At 39.9% G+C, this 19,290-nt stretch overlaps 2 protein-coding genes across 11 annotated transcripts in view; one reads left to right on the forward strand and one right to left on the reverse strand.

Annotated features, from left to right (window-relative positions):
• The window catches only part of eys (eyes shut homolog), a 166,353-nt gene extending 161,064 nt beyond the window's left edge, over window positions 1-5,289 (forward strand). For all 7 annotated transcript variants that reach the window (XM_040001369.1, XM_040001372.1, XM_040001375.1 and 4 more), the window contains 4 exons: window positions 428-602; window positions 855-1,027; window positions 1,149-1,310; window positions 3,199-5,289. In XM_040001369.1, coding sequence (XP_039857303.1) covers window positions 428-602; window positions 855-1,027; window positions 1,149-1,310; window positions 3,199-4,391 — 1,703 coding nt within the window. In that variant the 3' untranslated portion in view covers window positions 4,392-5,289. The remainder of the gene's footprint in view (window positions 1-427; window positions 603-854; window positions 1,028-1,148; window positions 1,311-3,198) is intronic.
• Window positions 5,290-5,682: 393 nt separating this feature from the next.
• Window positions 5,683-18,175, reverse strand: phf3 (PHD finger protein 3). Of its 4 annotated transcripts, none has more exons than XM_040001379.1 (16): window positions 17,965-18,095; window positions 16,604-16,854; window positions 15,917-16,033; window positions 13,519-14,836; window positions 13,055-13,331; window positions 12,616-12,667; window positions 11,567-11,687; window positions 11,315-11,471; window positions 11,101-11,217; window positions 10,776-10,898; window positions 10,338-10,482; window positions 10,037-10,223; window positions 9,805-9,952; window positions 8,801-8,890; window positions 8,424-8,619; window positions 5,683-8,333 (listed from the first exon to the last, which is right to left on the reverse strand). In XM_040001379.1, exons 2-16 carry the CDS (start codon window positions 16,836-16,838, stop codon window positions 6,547-6,549), a joined length of 5,070 nt encoding a protein of 1,689 aa, XP_039857313.1. In that variant the 5' UTR covers window positions 16,839-16,854; window positions 17,965-18,095; the 3' UTR covers window positions 5,683-6,546. The 4 variants fall into 4 exon arrangements, with proteins under 4 accessions (XP_039857313.1, XP_039857312.1, XP_039857311.1 ...); XM_040001378.1 differs by lacking the exon at window positions 17,965-18,095 and adding an exon at window positions 17,185-17,932 and having other exon boundaries at window positions 10,049-10,223; XM_040001377.1 differs by lacking the exon at window positions 17,965-18,095 and adding an exon at window positions 17,185-17,931.
• Window positions 18,176-19,290: the final 1,115 nt, after the last annotated feature.

The raw sequence follows: 19,290 nt of genomic DNA on the forward strand, positions 1-19,290 counted from the left end.
AACCAATAAGCAAATACGACGAGAGAGAGGCGTGATGGCGTGATTTCATGGTGGGAAAACATTGGACTCGAGTCCTTCCAACTCGGGCATCTTGGATGCGAACTAGACAAACTGCAATCTGAGAGTTAACATCTAATAAAGTTTTGTGGGTTTAAGTGTATGTCTCCCAGCGTGAAACCTTCACATGATGAAATAAACACCCATCAAAGAAACTCATTTCAAACCGTGCACGCATTGTCAGACGTGTTTTCGTTTGTGTTGGGCAGATTTTAGTATGCATACCTTTTGATCTCCGTACAAAGACAGTAAAGCGTGTTGCGTTTCATCTTATAATTTCCTATTAGGGAAAGACCGGAGAAGGAAACTGAAGATGAAATGAAATGCACCTCTGACTTGTGCGCTCATGATGCGTTTGTTCTTTTCAAAGGGTGCATTTTTGATGTGCACTTTCGCACAAGGAGAGACCGAAAGTTCCAAGCGCTGGGACAACCTGCGGGTCATCCAGCCTTTGGGCGCAGCGTGGGTCAGTGTGGTGTCACCCCTTGCGTTCATGTTAAGTGCAGGAACGGCGGGACGTGCGTGGATTCCGGCTCATCTGTGTAGTAAGTGAAAATTAAACTCTACGTGGGCTCATTTTCCAATTGTTTCTAATGAGTCTCCTCATGAATAACGCATGTAGGTGTTATTAATTAGCGCAATACAGTAAACAACGCTGTGCTTTATGTATATTTCCATATGCATTGTGACTATGCTTTAGTAACAAACAGAAAACCGGTTTCGCTGTGTGAATGCTGCAGAAGGGGAAGACGGTGTTCACAAGCTTTAACACAGTGTTTGACTGTGCCCGTCTGCAGTTGCCAGTGCCCATTTGGATGGAAGGGAGCGCTCTGTTCCGAGACCGTGTCAGTGTGTGATGTCGAGCACAGCCCCCCTCCTTTGTGCGCCCACGGCTCCACCTGCATCCCTCTGCCGAATGGATATACCTGCCAGTGCCCCCTGGGAACAGCAGGAGTCTACTGTGAGAAAGGTTGCCTCACTGAAGCTGTGACCCTCACCTGCATCTGTTATATTTTTATTATTATTCATATTTTTAAATAAGGCCTTTGCTATTAAATTCTTTAACTGCTAAATTGTTTTTTTCTGTTCAGCTGTGACCATCAGTGATCCATTCTTCAACGCTAACCTCTCCTCCTGGATGTCATTCCCACCTATGAGTATAAGACACAGGACTGATTTGCAAGTGCAGTTCCAGCCGTTATCACCTGATGGCATCCTCGTCTACATTGCGCAACATCTCAGTGCCAGAGCTGGTGAGGACAATTAATATTTAGGGAAGCTTTGCTTTTATTAACAATGTGTTAATTAATATGATTGCTGTAACATATTAGGCCATTTGCTCTTTTACCCCTCTATGCCCTGCCTCCACAGCACACATTACACATACCAATTGCTATGTGTAGCTAGTAGTTCATGCCCAATAAAATTAGCATTCAAATTTAAATATGGTGAATATAATTTCAGTGTTAAGTATACTTATTACATATTCTTATTTGTTTTCCTTAAGCCTGACATTAAAAATGTAGAACATTGTACTTTGGTCCTATTTCTTAAATTATAATGTCAAATCCTCTCGTTGTCGACTGTGTATATCAGTATTCTGCTGAGTGTCATATGATTGACAACAAAATTCAGACCAACTTAGGTCAAAGTGAAACTTTTTATCTAAATATTGGAGTTATTAATCATGACATAAATGGTATTTTTAAATTCATCAATGAGTTTATTTATGGCAATCAATCCATGCTGCTCTGACAAGTTGGGAGAGAATAAAATAAATATGTCTTTAGTTCAACCACTTACAACCCACAGACATATTCACCTGTGAGAGGGCCTTGAAATATTGAGACACAATATTGTATATTTTTTTATATACAGTTAGGTCTATAGGTTTTTTCATCTAATTTCATCATTGTACAGCACCACAGGTGACTTTAAATCATTGACAATGTTATTGAAGTCTCTCTGCCTTCACTTTTGTCTGCAGTAACTGAAAAGCATGCTTTATTGGACTGAGATCAGGTGAAGAATATTCCATTTCTTTGGCTTCAGAAACTCTTTGGTTGCTTTTGCTGCGTGATTTGGCTCATTATCCATTTGTGAAGCAGATCAGTTTCCAGCATCTGGCTGAATCTGAGCAGAGAGCGTAGCCTTGTGCACTCCAGAATTCATCCCGCTACTTCTATCAGCAGTCACATCATTAATAAACACTAGTGACGCCCGCAGCCATACGTGCCCATGCCATAAAATTGCCTCCATCGTGTTTGACAGATAATGTGGTGTGCTTCGGATCATGAGGTGCGCCTTTTCCTCTCCATGGTTTTCTGTTGCCTATCATGTCGGTACAAGTTAATCTTGGTTTCATCTGCCCAAAGAATTTTTGGGGGGGCTGTGCAGGCTGTTGTAGATGTTTTCTGGCAAAGTCTTATCTGGCTTTCCAGTTCTGGCTTTCACTGGTTTGCACTTTGTTCTAAATTCTCTGCATTTCGATTCGTGAAGGCGTCTCTTGATTGCAGATCTTGATCATTTTAAGCCTGCTTTCTCAGGAGTGTTCTCGACTTGGTTCGATATTGTGAAGGTATTTTTCTCAACCATTCACTTTAGTGCATTTGCTCTTTTAGTAATATAGTAATAATACATCAAAATTGGTGAGATTTGATTTGGCCACAAGCTTTTGCTGTTTCTCTGGTGGGTTTATTTCTCCTTCTCCTTCCATTAACATCTCTTGGGATCTTCTGTTCAGTTCCAAAGAAAAGCCACCAAATAAAGTTTCAAAATCTTGAATCGACTCCAGATCTTTTATGTATTTGTCACAGAACAATAATTTTGTCCAATTACTTTTCAAAATAAAATAGAGGGCACCTTTGAATTAAAGCTGAACCTTTGTATTTCAATTTAGAATACACTGTAGTGTAGAGAAAAAAATACTACAAAAATAAAATTTTAAAAAGTCACTGGTCAAAAAATTGTGGGCCTAACTGCATCTGTGTCTAATGTTTCGTTTTTAAAAAATCAATAATAATGCCCTTAGTTAAAAGACAGTACTGTGCACATCTAATATTAATACTAATCTTTACCACGTTAAAAGTAGAAGAAATTACTTTTTTCAAACAAGTTACTCATAAATTGTTTTTTCCACAGGAGACTTCTTCTGCCTCTCACTGGCATCTGGGTTTGTCCAGCTGCGATACAATCTTGGGGACGGCACCCACATCCTGCAGTCCTCTGAACAAGTGGACTTAAGCGGCAGGACCTGGCTCACGGTTAAGGCTGGCCGAACTGGTAACCGAGGCTTCCTCAGTCTGGATAACAAGGAAGTTAGAGAAAATGTGACTGAAGGCATGGCCACACTTGATGTTGCTACTGACGTCTTCGTCGGAGGCGTGTCGACTCTGAGCTTTGTCTCCACGGATGCAACTGAAGGGGATCCTGTGAGCTTCACTGGTGGCCTGCGAGAGTTAACACTAAATGATCGAGAGTTTGAGTTAACAGAGAGGGGAGCTTTAAGTGGGGCCAACATAGGTGACTGGGATGGGACACCCTGCGGGTACAAGGTGTGCCAAAATGGAGGTCACTGCAGGGCAACAAGTAGTGACTCGTTCACTTGTGTGTGTCCGCCATTATGGACCGGTTCTGTGTGTAACCAGTCTGTGAGCTGTGTAAACAACGTCTGCAAACATGGTTCCTTATGTGTGGCATCTAGTGTCACCTCGTATCACTGCATTTGCCCCTTAGGGTGGACCGGGAGGTACTGTGACAAGGAAATGTCCACAGGCACTCTGAAGTTTGTTGGAAACTCTTTTGTTAAATACTGGGACTCTAAATACAACACAAGAAACTTAAAATACACACAGGTTTCTTTCAGCTTTCTCACTGTCTCCAATGACAGTCTGATCATGTGGATGGGAAAGGCTGAACACGAAGATGATGACCACCTTGCAGTTGGACTTGAAGGGGGCTATCTTAAAATAACAGTCAATCTTGGAGAAAGACTTTCCCTCCCATTGGTTTTCAGAAATCTCACTCTCTGCTGTAACAAATGGCACAATGTCTCTATATCTCTAAATAGCACTGTTATTCAAGTGTTACTGAACAGCCAGGAGATCCTCTCTGAAAATGTAGATCCATTTGAGCGATATGTAGCCTTAAACTACGGGGGGCAGTTTTACTTTGGAGGGTTTGAACTGTACAGAAACATATCAGTTGTGACCTTGGGAATGTTTTCAAATGGCTTTGCGGGGAATCTTAGAAATGTCTGTTTGTTTGGAGATACCAAGCAAGGGCTGTTTCTTAAAAAAAGTGAAGGTTTTAATATCTTTGATGGAAACGAGTAAGTGAAACTGCAAGTTCCGGTCTTTACAACAGTAGGAAATGTACCTTTTAAGGTAGTTGATATTGTGTTTTCTAGTATTTAGTCATGTGAAAATCCAAGTGCACTTTTACCGTCTTCATGTTCTTCATACAGACCAAGGTGGAGATTTTTGGCTGTAATGCACAGCATATCAACACAGATGACTCCAACCAACTGTCAAGCACAGTGGTGGAGGGGTGACGACTGGGACTTGGACATCTAATCAGAGTCGTTCATGAACTCCTCTGTACATTTAACTAAAGATTGTCCAAAATTGTGTCATGCAACAGGACAATGATCCCAAGTGCAGCAGCAAATCTACAACAGAATCAATCACCTCAACCTGACTGAAATGTTGTGGTGGAAACTTAAGAGCTGTGCAAAAACAAATCCCCTCAAAACTCAATGACATGAAGGAATGCTGTAAAGGGTGGGCCATAATTCTTTCATACTGATGTGAGATACTGATAGTCATACAGAGTAGTTATTTAAAGTTACTTCAAGACTGCCGCTAACGGTGGTCCTCCAAGTACTGAATCGTGGAGTGCACTTAGTTTTTCACAGGACTGCATACAGTCCTGTTTTTTAAAGCAATTGAATTGTACTACTTGTTTCTTCAACACTTTACATACCAGTTCTGAGTTGCACTTAAAACTCAGTTTGATGAAACATATACATTTAAACTGTTAAAGGACAAATTAAACTCTGATTCCTTGGCTGACTTTTCTGATTTACATCACTTTCCAAACAAAAGGTAAAACTTAACATGACACCCATCTACCCATCTTGTTAATCCATTTTCTTTTGCTTAAGAGCTAACAAAAAGAAACATCGATGCACCTAACCCCGCAAACTGCATGTCTTTGGACTGTGGGAGGAAGCCGAAGTACCCAGAGAGAACCCACTCACACAATGGGAGAACATGCAAACTCTACATAGGGGTTCCCCGTCAAGATGATGGATTCAAACCAAGGACCTTCTTGCTGCAAGGTCGCAATGCTAACCATCTAGTTCCATCACATACAGACCACTTTGATTTTAAAGGGACCAGATGAGTGAATCTCTCCTTTCTGTCAGTGTAAAGATGTTTACCTACACATTAAACCCCTGAGATATCTTAATATAAAAAGAAGTACAATTTCAACAGCATGTCTCACTTTTTCTATATGTTAACATGAAAATATGGAAAACATTCTGGTAGCTCATTGTTTTTGTTAATTCACAGAAAATATTAGTTTACCAAAATTTCTATAGATTGGTGAAAAAGACGCACATTCCTATCATTTGTTTCTTTATTACTTCGTTCCTTTAACAAGAATGGCCACGGGGGAGGTCTTTATCAATAGGAAAAGCTGTAAAACTTAGTTATAAAAATACACTTTACTCAAAAACACATGCCCTCCTTCACTTTTCCCAATCATCCAGTGGGCCAGATTGGAGTCTTTGCTGGGCTGATTCTCCCCCCCAGGCCTCATTTTTAACACCTCTGACCTAGTTGGTTTTAATACATTTGTTAGACAAAGAATTTCTTTAAATAATTAACAATAAAAAAAGGATCAGCTTTATTACGAACTGTACAATAACACAGTGCAAAGGCACACTTCATCTCTAATGTATATTACAAGCCAACATGTACATGCTTTCTCAATAGAAAGCAGGTTTATAAAATATTTAAGCAATTTAAAAGAAATGTTAAAAAAAACAAACTCAAGCTGCTGTTTTCAGTTAAATACCTTCTATTACATTCAGGCCAAATGAACTCAGCATAAATTATCCAAGTGGTCCGTTTGTTGTTATGTTGCCTTGAGACCGAAACCAATCAGTACAGCAGCTCAATATGAACAACATATTTACAGTAAAAAGTTTAAAAGTTAAAAATGTTCCAATATTGACTTTTTTTTTTTTCTCTTGGTCTTAACTGAACTGATCCATAATATCATAATTCCATTGAAATTATATTATTTTGGCTTGTACGCTGAGTAACATAAAACGTAACTTTAGTGAAAGACACGGCATACAGATGCAGACTGGTGCGTAAAACAACTCCACCAGCACCAACCAAAGTGGTTTGTACCAGCTGTGTGACCAACAACAACCGAACAGTCCTCCTGAGAGCCCCAAACGCTCTCTGAACAAAATTATGAGTAACTGTCTTTTGAACTTCTCCGTCCATTCTCGTAATCAGAGTCCCTTCTATGTCTGTGCCTGTCCTTGTGACGGCTGCTGTAGTCGTCGCTGTGATGCCTCTCTTTCCTCTTCTCAGCATAGCGGTCATCCGAATGTCCGTGGTGCCTGCCCCTCTCCCTGTACTTGTCATCATAGCTGCGATCGTGCTTTTTCTCCCGCTCGTGGTGCCTGCTCTTTTTACCGTGATAGGAGTCCCTGTGGTAGCTGTGCCTTCCGTGGTCTTTGTCTTCTGTGTGTCGCGGCCTCTCCCACGGGTCACTGTATCGCTCCTCTAAACGCTTGTAGTCTTTGTCCACGGATGAGGGTTGGCCAGATGGTTCAGAGCAACTCTCGGGGTACTGTGGCTGAGGTCCAGGGGGAGCCTGTGAAGTGCTGTCTTGAGCCCACTGCATGCTATGGTTCTGGTTCTGGATGTGAGGGGTGGGTACAGTATTAGAAGTAGGGGCAGATGGAGAATCATAGCTGCCAGATTCCTGAGGCTGTTGCTGCTGCAAAGGGGACGGTCTTGTGCTGTTGTTTACTGGGAGAGCTGGTGCCATTGCTGGGTTATACTGGGACTGAGAGGCTCCTGTTTGACACTCTGCTGGAGTTCCTTGGACCGTAGGAGGATTCACTGTCTGAGTCAATACAGCACCAGCCTGCGCTACACCAGGCTCATTCTTTTTACAAGGAAACGACTGAACGGCTGTTTGACTTTGTTCTTCAGCTTTGTGCTTGGCCTGAGAGAGCTGTAAATATCCTTGGTGAAATGGGACGATTAGATCATTCCTAGTGCTGCTCAACACAGGAACAGGTTTAGGGCTGGAAGGATCTGGGAAGCTGGCTTTATCCTTCTGTGGCACCATTGTTTTATCTTCATTCACAGTGGAATATGCTGAAGATTTTTTCAATATTCCACTTAAAGGAGGCTTTGAGCTACTTGCGTGATCTGCAGCAGACTGGGATTTTGGCTGCAACAAAGAATTCCCTTCAGTTGTTTCTTTTTCACTTTCAGACAAAAGGCCAGTGTCGCCTTTGTTTGCCGACGTAGCACTGCTAGTTTCAGTCCCGCTTGGAGCTGCTGACAGGCCTGCCAGGAAGTCTTCAGTCGATACATCTGGAGGCTTATCTTTGAGTGAGACAGATGTACCCTGGCTCCCTACTGCAGCTTTCTTTTCCAGCGAGTTGGTAGCAGCTGATGTATCAGATGGGCTTGATAGCTCCGGTTCAGTTTTAGCAGGTTTAGCTTCTTTCTTCTTGATGACAAAGCGCTCTCGTGGGGCAGCAGCTGTTGGACTTTTTGAGCTCCCAACTGATGTCTCCGGTTTTGGAGCAGGCTGAGTCTTCAAGGCATCCTGTGCTGTACTTGAGGGTTTAAACCCAACATCAGGCAGAGGTGGTAATTCTCCACCCCAGCCTACTAGCACACCTGGAAGAAAGCGAAGGGGTTTCTGAGGCTCCTGATTGTTGGTCTCCTCTGGTGCAGATGTTTCTTCAAAAGACTGTGCAATAGGCTCGTCGACATCTTCAGTAGTGTTAAGTGGTTTTTCCTTCTCCTTTTGAAGTGCACTAGTCAAGGAAGAGAGAAAAAATTTCTCATCCTCCTCTTTTGCCCTGGTTTCTTTTGTGGAAATGGCCACAGGTTTTATTTCAGGAATAATCCTTGCAGATTCGTTCACATCCACAGTAAGAAAATCCCTTTTCGGTCTCTGGCGAATAATAAGTCCAAGGAGGAGGTTTCCACGGTTGTTTTCTAAACCTGAGAAATTAAAAGATTAAGTTTGAACATTTAAAAAAAATATATATTTTTTTTAATTTAATGAGAGAAAAATAATTGTGTTCCGGTTACCTGGCCCATCAAAGGGAACAAGCTGATGTGGAACTTTTTCTGTGGCACCTAAAGGGATGAGGTACATGTCCTTCACTTGTTTCAAATTATTGGACACCACCCCAAAACGCCTACGACTGCTGAAGTAGGCATACAAAAGAGTATAAGAGATCTCATCTTCCTCTGTCTCAGGGGAGAAGCGAATCAGGCACACTTCCTTTAATAAAACAAAAAGCATGTGTCAGTAAAATCTGTAACTCATGAATCAACCTGCTCTGTTAAAAATCAGAACTTTTAAAGAGTGGTATTCAGTTCGACTTACTCAATATCAGGAATAATTAAAGCCAATTTATTTCTGTCTAATCATAAGCAAATCTCGGAAAACAAGAGAAACTTACTTTTGTTCCAGTTGCCCGAATTTTCTCCAAGTAGTCCCACACCGTCTGAGGACTAATCCTCCCACCAACCTGTATGCTATCTGGAAGGTCCTATTGGAGAAAAACCATGTTTTTAAATGAATAAATAAAAAGAGCACACCTTATGGAATGTTAGAGATACAAAGTAGTTGGCAGTATTTGATCACTCATAAATCTGTAGTTACGTGGGAGTAATGTTACAAATCTAGTTCTTCCAGCTGGACTGTGGTTTATATTTCCTGTGTCCTAATAAACTGTTCTACAACAACAAGTGTCAGCACATTTCTGCAATGTTTTGTTTTAGTTTTTTAGTACATAAATACTCATGTCTGACTGCCATTTTCTCCCTGTATCTGTGCTAAAAGCAATCTTTATCCCACTGCCATTCATCAGAACTGGCTCTTGCCTGGCTGTTGCTTAAACAACTGTGTCAAAGAATACTAATATTCAGGGTTTATACGCATTTTTCAGGGTCAAATTCAAGCACTTTTTAAGCACTTTCAAGGTCAGTTTTCAAGCTTTTTCAGCACATTACCAAAAAAAAAAAAAAAAAAAGAATGCATGTTTCACTTAGCATCACCTCAGTAAGGCCATGTAAAAATTAAAACAAATTGAAACAGACTGACATGCAAAGATGCTCGGCAGCCCAGGCAGAGAAATTTTGCTTTTAGACTTTGCGACTCATTTTATTTCTCTATCTGATAAGAAAACTATTTGGTCAGATGGTTATTTGTGTTGAATGAAATACAGTTTCAAGCACTTTTAAACACCACATCTGAATATCGGGCACTTTTCAAACCTTGAAAAGACAATATTACAATTCAAGCATTCTCAAGGATTTCAAGCACCCGTAAGAACCGTGAATATTTGTATTTATTGTCTTTCATCTTCCTCAATTTTTCTCTTTTCTGAAACACTTTTCATTGTCAACCATAGTTTACAACAGCTGTTTAAAACCCAAGTACAGTCTGATGTGTCAACTTTACCTCAGTCAAGTTGTCCAAAACACCTGAGACGGGAAAAGCTTTTGTCACCAACTTTGCCACAGCGTGCATATGAATGAATCCTTGCCACAGACACTTCAGGTTGGAAAGGAAAGTAGCTTCTTCCTCTCTTCCAGCTGCATGATCAGACCTGTGACAATGAAGGAGAAATGAATTAAGCGCTGAAAGAAAACATTATCCAGATCCAGACAAAATGTCTAAAACAACTGCTTACCGTCCTTCGTACCCTGTCTGAGCATTTTGGAAGCTCTCCTCTAAGACAGTGAGGTGCAGGTCATCGTCGATTGCGGGCGGCGTGGTGCCCTTTGTCTCCTCTGTTTTGGTAGACTGCCTCCTAACCACTGTAGTTGCAACTTTAACCACTTTGGTTGGTGCCTCCTCAACAGGGGGTGCCATTCGACCTTCAGAAAATATAACACCAGAGATCAATGGGTGACAATACTGACTGAGATGTTTTATTAAAGACACAGGTTAATCTCTAGTCTTTTTTTTTTTGTCCTCATGTTATCATTTACCTGTGCAGATTTTACAGTGTAGGTCAAATAAGTGAGACTTGTGTTGGCTTGTAGTGTCTTTAGCTGTGTTAGCATTCTCTTCCTTCTTCTCTGGAGTTTTTGGAGGTTCTGCTGAGACTTCAGTCACTCTGGGAGGAGGTTCAAGCTGGAAAAAAAATAGGAAATAAGTTTAAGCAAACACGTCACTAAGTCTGTTGCATGTAAACAGAAGCAATCTGTCACTATATTCAACTTATATGGATTACATGGGAGGAGAATTGTAGGAGCTTTTTACATGAGGCACAAAGATATGAATGCAGCACATTTCACAAAGTAATCAGACAGATGAACAGAACTGATGATGGTATATGAAGCGATGTAACTAATGTAAGGATACACATCTCATCACATTTCACTTACTATGCATGTTAAGCATAAACAGCACAATGATACCCTCACCTCTACAGGCTCCGGTGCTTTTACTGGTTCTTGACTTTCAATTTCAATTTCCCCTTTGTGTGTGATCTTAGTAATCGGTCGTCTCTCTGCCTCCCTTTGCTCTTTTTCAATCATCTCAATAGTCTGTAAAGCAAAGAATTAATTTGTTTTTTTTTTCTATTCTAAAATACAACCATCTTTAAAAATACACTGTTAAACTATTACCTTAATAATATTAATATTAATATTTACTCAGTTTAAATCGGACATCACAACTGTAAACTACTGTAATTTGTTTGGTAAATTTATGCAATACTACTGGGGGAAAAAGACAAGCATTACTTACATGTCTGTTTTCTCTTTGTCGCCAAGCAGCCAGTTCTTTTGAGGCCAGTTCCTCGGGACTCATTCGAATTAAGTTAGCAGGAGAAATTTCACCTTTGAGAACCCTCTTACAAAGGATCTAAAAAGATCAATAAAGACAAAGCAAATGAAACTATTCTTATAGTAAAAGTGGAAACATTACATTTAGACCATGCCTGACATAAAATGATACTTACATTATTTTTAGTATCTTTAAGGTTAAACATTAAGCTTCTGTATTTGTTCTTGTACTTGTTGTCAGTGTCTTTATACAAGTGAAAAAGTTCTCGCTCTATCTTCTTTGCTAGTTCGGAAGCCCTTTCCACCGAGATGTTCAAATCAGAGTCCTTCAATCTGAAATGCAGAAAGTGCACACAGGCGATTATAAAGTGCCCTGATTTTAAAAAATGTAACATGCACACATCTGTCGAAAGTGTTGAAAAACTGACCTCTGTACGAGGATTTCTTTCAGAGAATCACGCACACTTCTCCTGATTGCCTCCAGAGACACGGGTTTCTTTGAAGCCAAGGATGGAGCCTTATGTTTTGACTCTTGTTTCACTGAGACACCTGTGAAGACAGAGTGACAATTCCACTGAGTGAGTGGGGAAAAAAATCTGTCGTCATAAAGAAACATTTATTCCACACAGACTTTGCTTACAAAAACTAATCCCAAAAAAGGACATCCTGAAATCCTAACATTAACAAAAACTACGTACAATATGACACAGATATGTTTATACTTTATAATACACAATATCATTTTGTTAAATGTTACAAAATGGACTTATTTCCAAGATGGCATGTAGAGTATTTTCTCATACGAACAATTAAAAATAAATACTTTTTAAAAGTCTGCTGTGAAAACTCAAACCAGAACGTGTAATTACATCTGACAACATCTGAGCAGATTACCATCCAAAGCACATTTCTAAAACACAAACAGAGTAAATTAAGAGCTGTCCAAAAACTGACTGAAATCTGGCAGACTAACTTTGATCACATTTTAAAGAGAACGAGTAATACAACTCGTCCGCGTAAACGCAGCCGAGAACAAAATTATTAAATCACAGATTATAAACACAAATTTATGCAACTGTTATCTTCCATGCTGAGGGGGAGTGTGTCTGAAATTTAAAAAAAAAAAAAAAAAAAAAAAGACTGTTGTATTTTAGTGTTAAAAGGTTCACTGACTTGTGCTGCATTATGTTCCTACTTTAGTAGCTGTATGTTTAATAGAGTAAACTGATAAGTAAATACCCTGATGTCAACTACAGAAGTAATGCTATTACTTAAGGTGATGCAATTTTAAGCTCTCTCATATATAAATGAGACCTCAAAGGACTGTACTAACTGTCATTAATATACTGCTCATGTGCTGTGAAGGTCCTAAGTTAATTTTGTTTACACACCCAGTGAATGCAGCCTGGCCTTGAACCCAATGTGATATTAAAACAGGACAAAGTTAATTATACATTCAAAGCTAATGAAAAATTACCTGTTTTATGAGTTGCTTCTCGGGCATCTGTGGACTGCCTTCTCTCTGCATCCTATTGTAAGAATTAAGTCCCCGTTACATTAATTTTATATATCATAAGACTGAAAACATACATATGACAACAACAACAACACACTTTACATTATACCCCTTAGCTAAAGTTAAAAAAAAAAGTGAGCTTTTGGTGTGTAAAATCATACTAAAATATGGCGAGTGCACTGTGTTGATCACACACCCATGTGCACACCTCTTGTGCTGGCAAAGTTAAATCAAAAGAGACAAACCATTGCATAATGGTAACAGTGGCTACGATTAGTATCAGTGGATAAATTAGCTGGGGAAAGATATAAATATTTGCTGTGTGTGAATAGTTTAAATCCATTAGATATAAATAAATATTTCTATTATGAGTTAGAGTTAACTGAGAGATACTGCTTACCTTTTTTACTGGTCTGACTCCCCCTGATGTGAGGGGTTGAGAGGACCCAGGACGAGGTTTAGGAGGCAGCTTCTGGTCGGGTGTCTCGCTCTTTGCTGGAGCTTCTGGTTTGGGTGCACTCGCTGGCTCAGGCCCCACCTTCTTGGTTTCTTCCTCGCAGCACTTCAAGCACACGTACATCTGGTCCTCCTCCTCCATTTCTCGCACTTTCGCCAGGTCAAGACCAACACAGTCACCATGGAACCAGTCATCACAGCGACCGCAACCTACCATAAACCTAAAAAAAACAACCAAAAAAACCGAAGTACGATTATTAGAGGCGTGTTTGCAGCTTAGCACTGGGACAGAAACAGAATGCGACACAGAGGCAGAAATTCTCTTACAGCTGATGTCTGCCTAAAATGACAGATATCAGCTCAGCGATTAAACTTGATTTTATATTTAGGTTAAGGAGCAACACTTACATGTTATTGTGGTGCTTTTTGCAGAGGCCACAACAGTTGTTTCCATCCCACACAGTCTCACTATTAGCGACTTGCTCGTCCACAGCGTCCTTCTTCACAACGGGCGCATTATCTGGAATAAACAGCTGCGGCTCGTCCACAGAGATGCTTCTTGCATTTTTACTCTTTTGTCTCTGAAGAATCTTCTCTAGCTTTTTCATTTTGGACTTTTCCTGCCCTCCTTCTTCAGGTGTTTTTAAAGAATTTCCTAGATGACTGTGCGGGGGAGGAGTCTCACTTTTTGAGCTGTTTTGGGGCGTACTACGTTTGGCTGGTCCCTGCTGATCACCAACGCGGTTGCCAGATGATGGAATTTTCTTTCCCACAGAAGTAGGAGAACTTGGTAATTTTGGCTTCACTTTAGCATCTACTGCACCCTGTAGCTTTTGTACTTTAGTAGCATGCTCACTTTGAATGTTTTCTGCAGGCCTTTTCAAAGGTACAACATCTTGCTTTTCCTTTCCAGATTTAGTTTTGTGCAGCTCTCCTCTTGGCGTGATTTTGGATGGCATATTTTGGGTAACTTTATGCTCCTTAATTGTATTGCTTGTTTTATGTAAAACCAATTCCTTATTCTTTACTGATGACGGTCCTTGTTTAGGCTTTGGCAGCATTTTAGACACATTCAGTTGTTTTTCATTACCATCTGTCTTGTTACTAACAGTAGCTGTGTTGTTCTCTTTGCTCTGTGGCTGTTTAATAACATCATTTCCTTTACTGACTGGCTTTTGCTTCTCTGGAACACTCTGATTGTCGAGTTTTGCCTCTTTCGTGCCTGTATTTAACGTCCCGTTTGTCGTCTGTACATCATTTGGATTTACATATGGGCCCAGCCCATGACTTGCATCATCAGCTGAGCTCTTCTGACTTACATCCATCTCTTCCACACTCTCTGCTGCGGGATTCTGTACACTGGCTGCTTCATCTGGCAAAACTGTGAAACCAACTTCCCCACCGTAAGAAAAACCATCGTCCGAGCATGCAGACTGGTTTGCATCGACAGCCTGTGTGTACGAGGGTCCTGGTAGCAATTCAATCTTGAAACCTCCAATTGTGACTGTCAGTCGTCTCAATACAACAGTTGGATTCAGCCAGACCCCACCATCAAGCTCATTAATGTTGACACGTCCTCCGAGAGTTAATTCTCTCTTTAGATCAGGACCTGTGACTCCTTTCTCAATAAGAAATGACTTGCATAGCCTGTTGGCTGGTTTTCTTGCCGGCCGCCCTCGGGTCATGGTATTGGTGGGTGTGTTAGGCTCCTGGTCACCACTGTGTTCTGTTTAAATAAACAAAAGCAAAACTTAAAAGCTGCTGATGTTCTTGGTGACTATTGGTGACTTGGTGACTCAGGGGAACAACTAAGCTGTAGTGCCTCTTCACCTCACTGTACAATACCTTGTGCAATACTTTTTTGTAAATAGTCAATGGTGCAATAGACCTCAATACTTGAAATGTGCAATTCACTTGTATTTTTATTTTTTATTCCTATTTATTCTATTTATCCCCTTCGTATATTTTATTTATATTTGTCTCTGTATTTATATATATGTGTGTGTGTGTGTGTATATATATATATAATATACTGTAACTGTAACTTCTGTCGGTGCTATCTTGGCCAGGTCTCCCTTGAAAAAGAGGTTTTAATCTCAATGGGATTTTCCTGGTTAAATAAAGGTTAAATTTTAAAAGCAGACTAGTCGACTACTCTAAAAGACAGGGGGGAAAAAAACATAGAAAACATTAACTGAGTGCACTTTAAATGGAAAAAGTTCTACATTAGCCAAATAAATACTTCCTGTGTATTTTAGAGGATATATTAAAACTGTTAATGACCTTCCCCAGTGAAATGTGCAACATGTTCCAGTGTGAATAGTTTTGCAAACACACACAATATCAGATTATTTTGCAGAGCTTGGGTAACCTTAGCAGTACTAGCACCGGTATCCTTTATATATTTGGTTCTGTCTGTCCACATCTGGCTAAAGAATATGGTTACATCTGGCTTAGGTTGGTATTCTACTTTTTATTCTAAAAAAAAATTGACACACTGCTGCTCTTTTATTCCTTTTCTTTTTTTCCCACATTAGTTAGTACGGCTGTCATCTATTTGCTTTGCCCCTTGCTTGTTTACAAAAAAAAAAAAAAAAAAGAGAGAGAAGAGGAGAAAAACAGTCTGTTGGGACTGGAGCCCTGTGGTGTCGTAACACCTTTGAACCAGTAACTGCAACTGTACATTAATAAAAATACTAAATGTAACCAAATCGCAAGGGCAGCAATGTTTAAGCATCTAGTTGTGTACATCCCTAAAAGTCTCACAGGGTGGAAAGAGAAAGAAAATAAACTTGCATCGACTTACCGTTCTCTAAACTGCGTGAACGTTTCTTCTGCCTGACATCAAGTTGCTTAACTTGTGCACTCTCTGAAACAGCTGGTTCACCAGGGAGGCCTGTGGGTGCCGAACCACTATTGAGACCTGCAAAAGCAAAAATAAATAAATGTAATGTCCTCAATAAATATACAATTTGAAAAAAATGTAAAAACTGCAGTCCAAATTCAATGGCAGTCTGACACTGCTACATTTACAATAATACTGAATCCTTTTATATTGTTTCTTTAAAATAATTTTGTATTTTTCTCCATCATTACTGAAACAACACTACTTTAATTTACCTTCAGTTACCCTAACGCTGATATTTACGTGTTGACAAGTAAAGAAGCACGGTGAAAATGTTCCCTGCATATCTCAGTACAAGACGACCCTCTACAGTGTTTGTTTTTTGAAGCACCTAAAGAGTTAAAGTCTAACTGAGCAAAAATCAGCACAGATAAAATAGTCTGTAGGTGAAGAATCAGAGTTATACATTGAGTTATACATTAACAACTTAATATTTAAAACTTTCACCATCAACTTTTCAAGTAAAGTGTGGATGACTTTTTTTTTCCAGGCAGCCACACATGCATTTGTTAGTTAACTTTCACTCAAAGTTTGAATCTACACTGATTTATCTACATTTTGGCCACTTTTTTGTGCCTTCAAACATACTTGTGGAGCCAGCAATCTGAAAAGCAGGGTCTTCATTATCCAGCAGACTGAACTGAGTGCTTGCACATCCAAACATGGGATCTTTGTCACTGAGCATGTTCTTCAGTGAATCTTCCAGTCTGAGTCCTGTCCCAAACTCATTACTGGCTTCACACTCCAAATTCTGACCTATTACCAGGGAGTCATCCAACTGGTCACTGGGTATTAAATGGTTAAAGGTGTCCACAATATCCATGAATGCTGCTGCCTTCCTGCACCAAAAACAACACAGAAAAGATGCAGGAATAGCAGACAACTGATAAACTGTTAATATATGTTTCTCTGTTTGGTTTTCAAAGACAGCAACGTCTTATGTTTCTCCCTGCACCACAGAATGCATCCAATTATGGGGACAAGTGTAGTACAAACTAAGCAAACCAACAAAAACACAAAATATTCCCTGATTTCGAGGGACAGCGAAAACTTTGTGACTGATAACAAACAAAAAACAAAGTTACAGCGAGCGATCGGTGCACTTTCTGAAGACTTTGCCATCAGTTCAGTGTATACATGTTGTATCTGATGAGCAAAGTGGTATATACCTTAAATCTCCACATATGGGAAGCCTCATCCAGCTACTCTGCAGTCCTAATACGTTAACCCAACGCTTCTTAGCCACTGCTATTTTTGTTTCTGTGCATTTTCAAAGACTTTTATCGGGTGAGTAATGTAAATACAAGAAAAGCATGTCTAAAACCACCGACTTGCAATAGTAAATGCTACTATTTTCACATAAAGCAACACCACGACTTCACAGCCTGGAGAAGGCCACAATCAGTGTGCAAACCAATAACGCTACATGAATGTTAGCAAACTAAAGCGCATCTCTGGACGCTTTTATTTAAGTTCAGCCAAAAATATCTTTCTGTCCACGAGAAGCACGGCGTTCCTGACGCCAGGTTTTGCCAATGAGTTGTTAGCTAGTTAACATGCTAACGTTTATGTCAGCTTATGACAATCGCGTATGTTAGCAAGCTAACGGTAACTTACGGAGGAAGTTACCACCCAAGCTAACTCACTTTTTGAAACCCATTCAGCCTTACAGGCAGCACATTTGTATCAATAAACAGCCGCGCCCGAAAATTTCAAAAGCGCCAAACAAAATGTGCAAACATATGGTTAGACAGCTCGACGATAAATATGCACGACGGCGAGCTAGCTAGGCGGCTATAGCACAGGCCCTAGCTGCCAAGTTTGTTTGTAGCCTGAGTGCAGCTAGCGGACGTTACTTGATGACCCCCCACATGCATCTGTTCCAACGCTTGCAGCTCAAATATTTACAAGTAGTTATTTTTACATATACATATTTATAGCACTCCCACCTCTCTTGTCGCGATGCTGTTGCCAACTCATGTACGGTTACATACTAGCAAAGCAGCTCCCAGTAACTTCCTCCAACTCAGCCGTCATTCGCCCCGATGCTGCAAAGTCCCTGACAGGCAGCGCGGCGTTGTCACGTGGCTTGTGTTTACAGGTAGCTTAGCAGCCGATTGTACAGAGAGAGCACATCTGGATGGTTTGTTTTTGTTGTGTCTGCTTTGTCAGTGTCCGGATGGTTAATTTTCACTAAGAGCAAGCGGTTTGTTTTTATCAAACTGTCGACCATCGCACTTAGAGAACACGAGAAGCTGGACAGGCTCGAAGAAAACTTCGCTTTATAAAACTGGCAAAGTTACATATTTAACACAGCCTGGTATTGAAAACAGTCGGTTACTTAGTAAAGTAGATTTGCCATTCTTTTCTGAGTGCATGTCCTGTAATAGAAACATTTTTATATAAGAAAAAGGCAAGCAAAAGCTCCTTAAAGTTTAAGTTTAACTCTTCGAGGGCTCATACTATTCATGATGTTTGAGTTCATTTGAGTTAAAATATATAAAATCATGATCATCAAGGATTGTTATTTCTTAAGTCGTTTGCATATCTCTCATACTTCCATGTTTCAGATCATCAAATATATTTAAATGTTAGACAAAGAACGTAAGTAAACACAAGAAGAATTTTTAAATGGCAATTTCATATATTAAGGGGGAAAAAGCTATGCAAACCTACTTGACCCTATGTTAAAAAGTAATTGCACCTCTTTGGAAATCATGAATTAAACGTGAACCACATTTTTTGGAAAGCTGCGTTCAATGTTTTCTAGACACACCTGGGGTTGATTTCTGCCAGACCCGGGTATTAAGAAATCACTTTACTAGAACCTGCCTGACAAAGTAAAGTAGACTAAAAGATAAAACAAAACAAAAAAAAAAAAAAAACAGCATATCATGCCAAGGTCTAAAGAAACACAAGAGCAGCTGAGAGACAAATGTCACTGATATCTATCAGTGCGAAAAGGGTTACAGAGTCATATCTAAGACTATGGGAATTCAGCGAACATGTCTTCATGAGTAAATGACAAGAAAGATACTTTGCAAAAATGACATCGATGCAGTTCCAAGGTGAAAACCACTGCTGACCAAAGAGAGTGCAAAGGCTTGTGTCTTATTTGCCAAAAACATCTTGATGATCCTTTGGTTAGAGAAAATAAATGAAGCTTTCTCCTTTGCTCAGCAGATTTGAATCTTGTAGTAAATAACTTCTTCAGATTGGCAGTTAATGTTGCATTTATTTCTTTGAACATAATGAATGACATTTTTGAGTCAACC

This window comes from Simochromis diagramma, unplaced genomic scaffold (genome assembly GCF_900408965.1).
Source record: "Simochromis diagramma unplaced genomic scaffold, fSimDia1.1 OVJJ01000421.1, whole genome shotgun sequence".
Classification (NCBI taxonomy): domain Eukaryota; kingdom Metazoa; phylum Chordata; class Actinopteri; order Cichliformes; family Cichlidae; genus Simochromis; species Simochromis diagramma.

What these genes read in the sequence shown, in the direction of transcription:
- phf3 (XM_040001377.1), bottom strand. Translation starts at nt 17,213, where the DNA reads ATGAGGCTTCCCATATGTGGAGATTTAAG. An exon ending in GACAAAGAGAAAACAGACAT is followed by an intron (nt 10,899 to 11,100) that starts GTAAGTAATGCT and finishes TTTGCTTTACAG; the next exon opens with ACTATTGAGATGATTGAAAA. An exon ending in TGTTCCCTTTGATGGGCCAG is followed by an intron (nt 8,334 to 8,423) that starts GTAACCGGAACA and finishes TTAATTTCTCAG; the next exon opens with GTTTAGAAAACAACCGTGGA.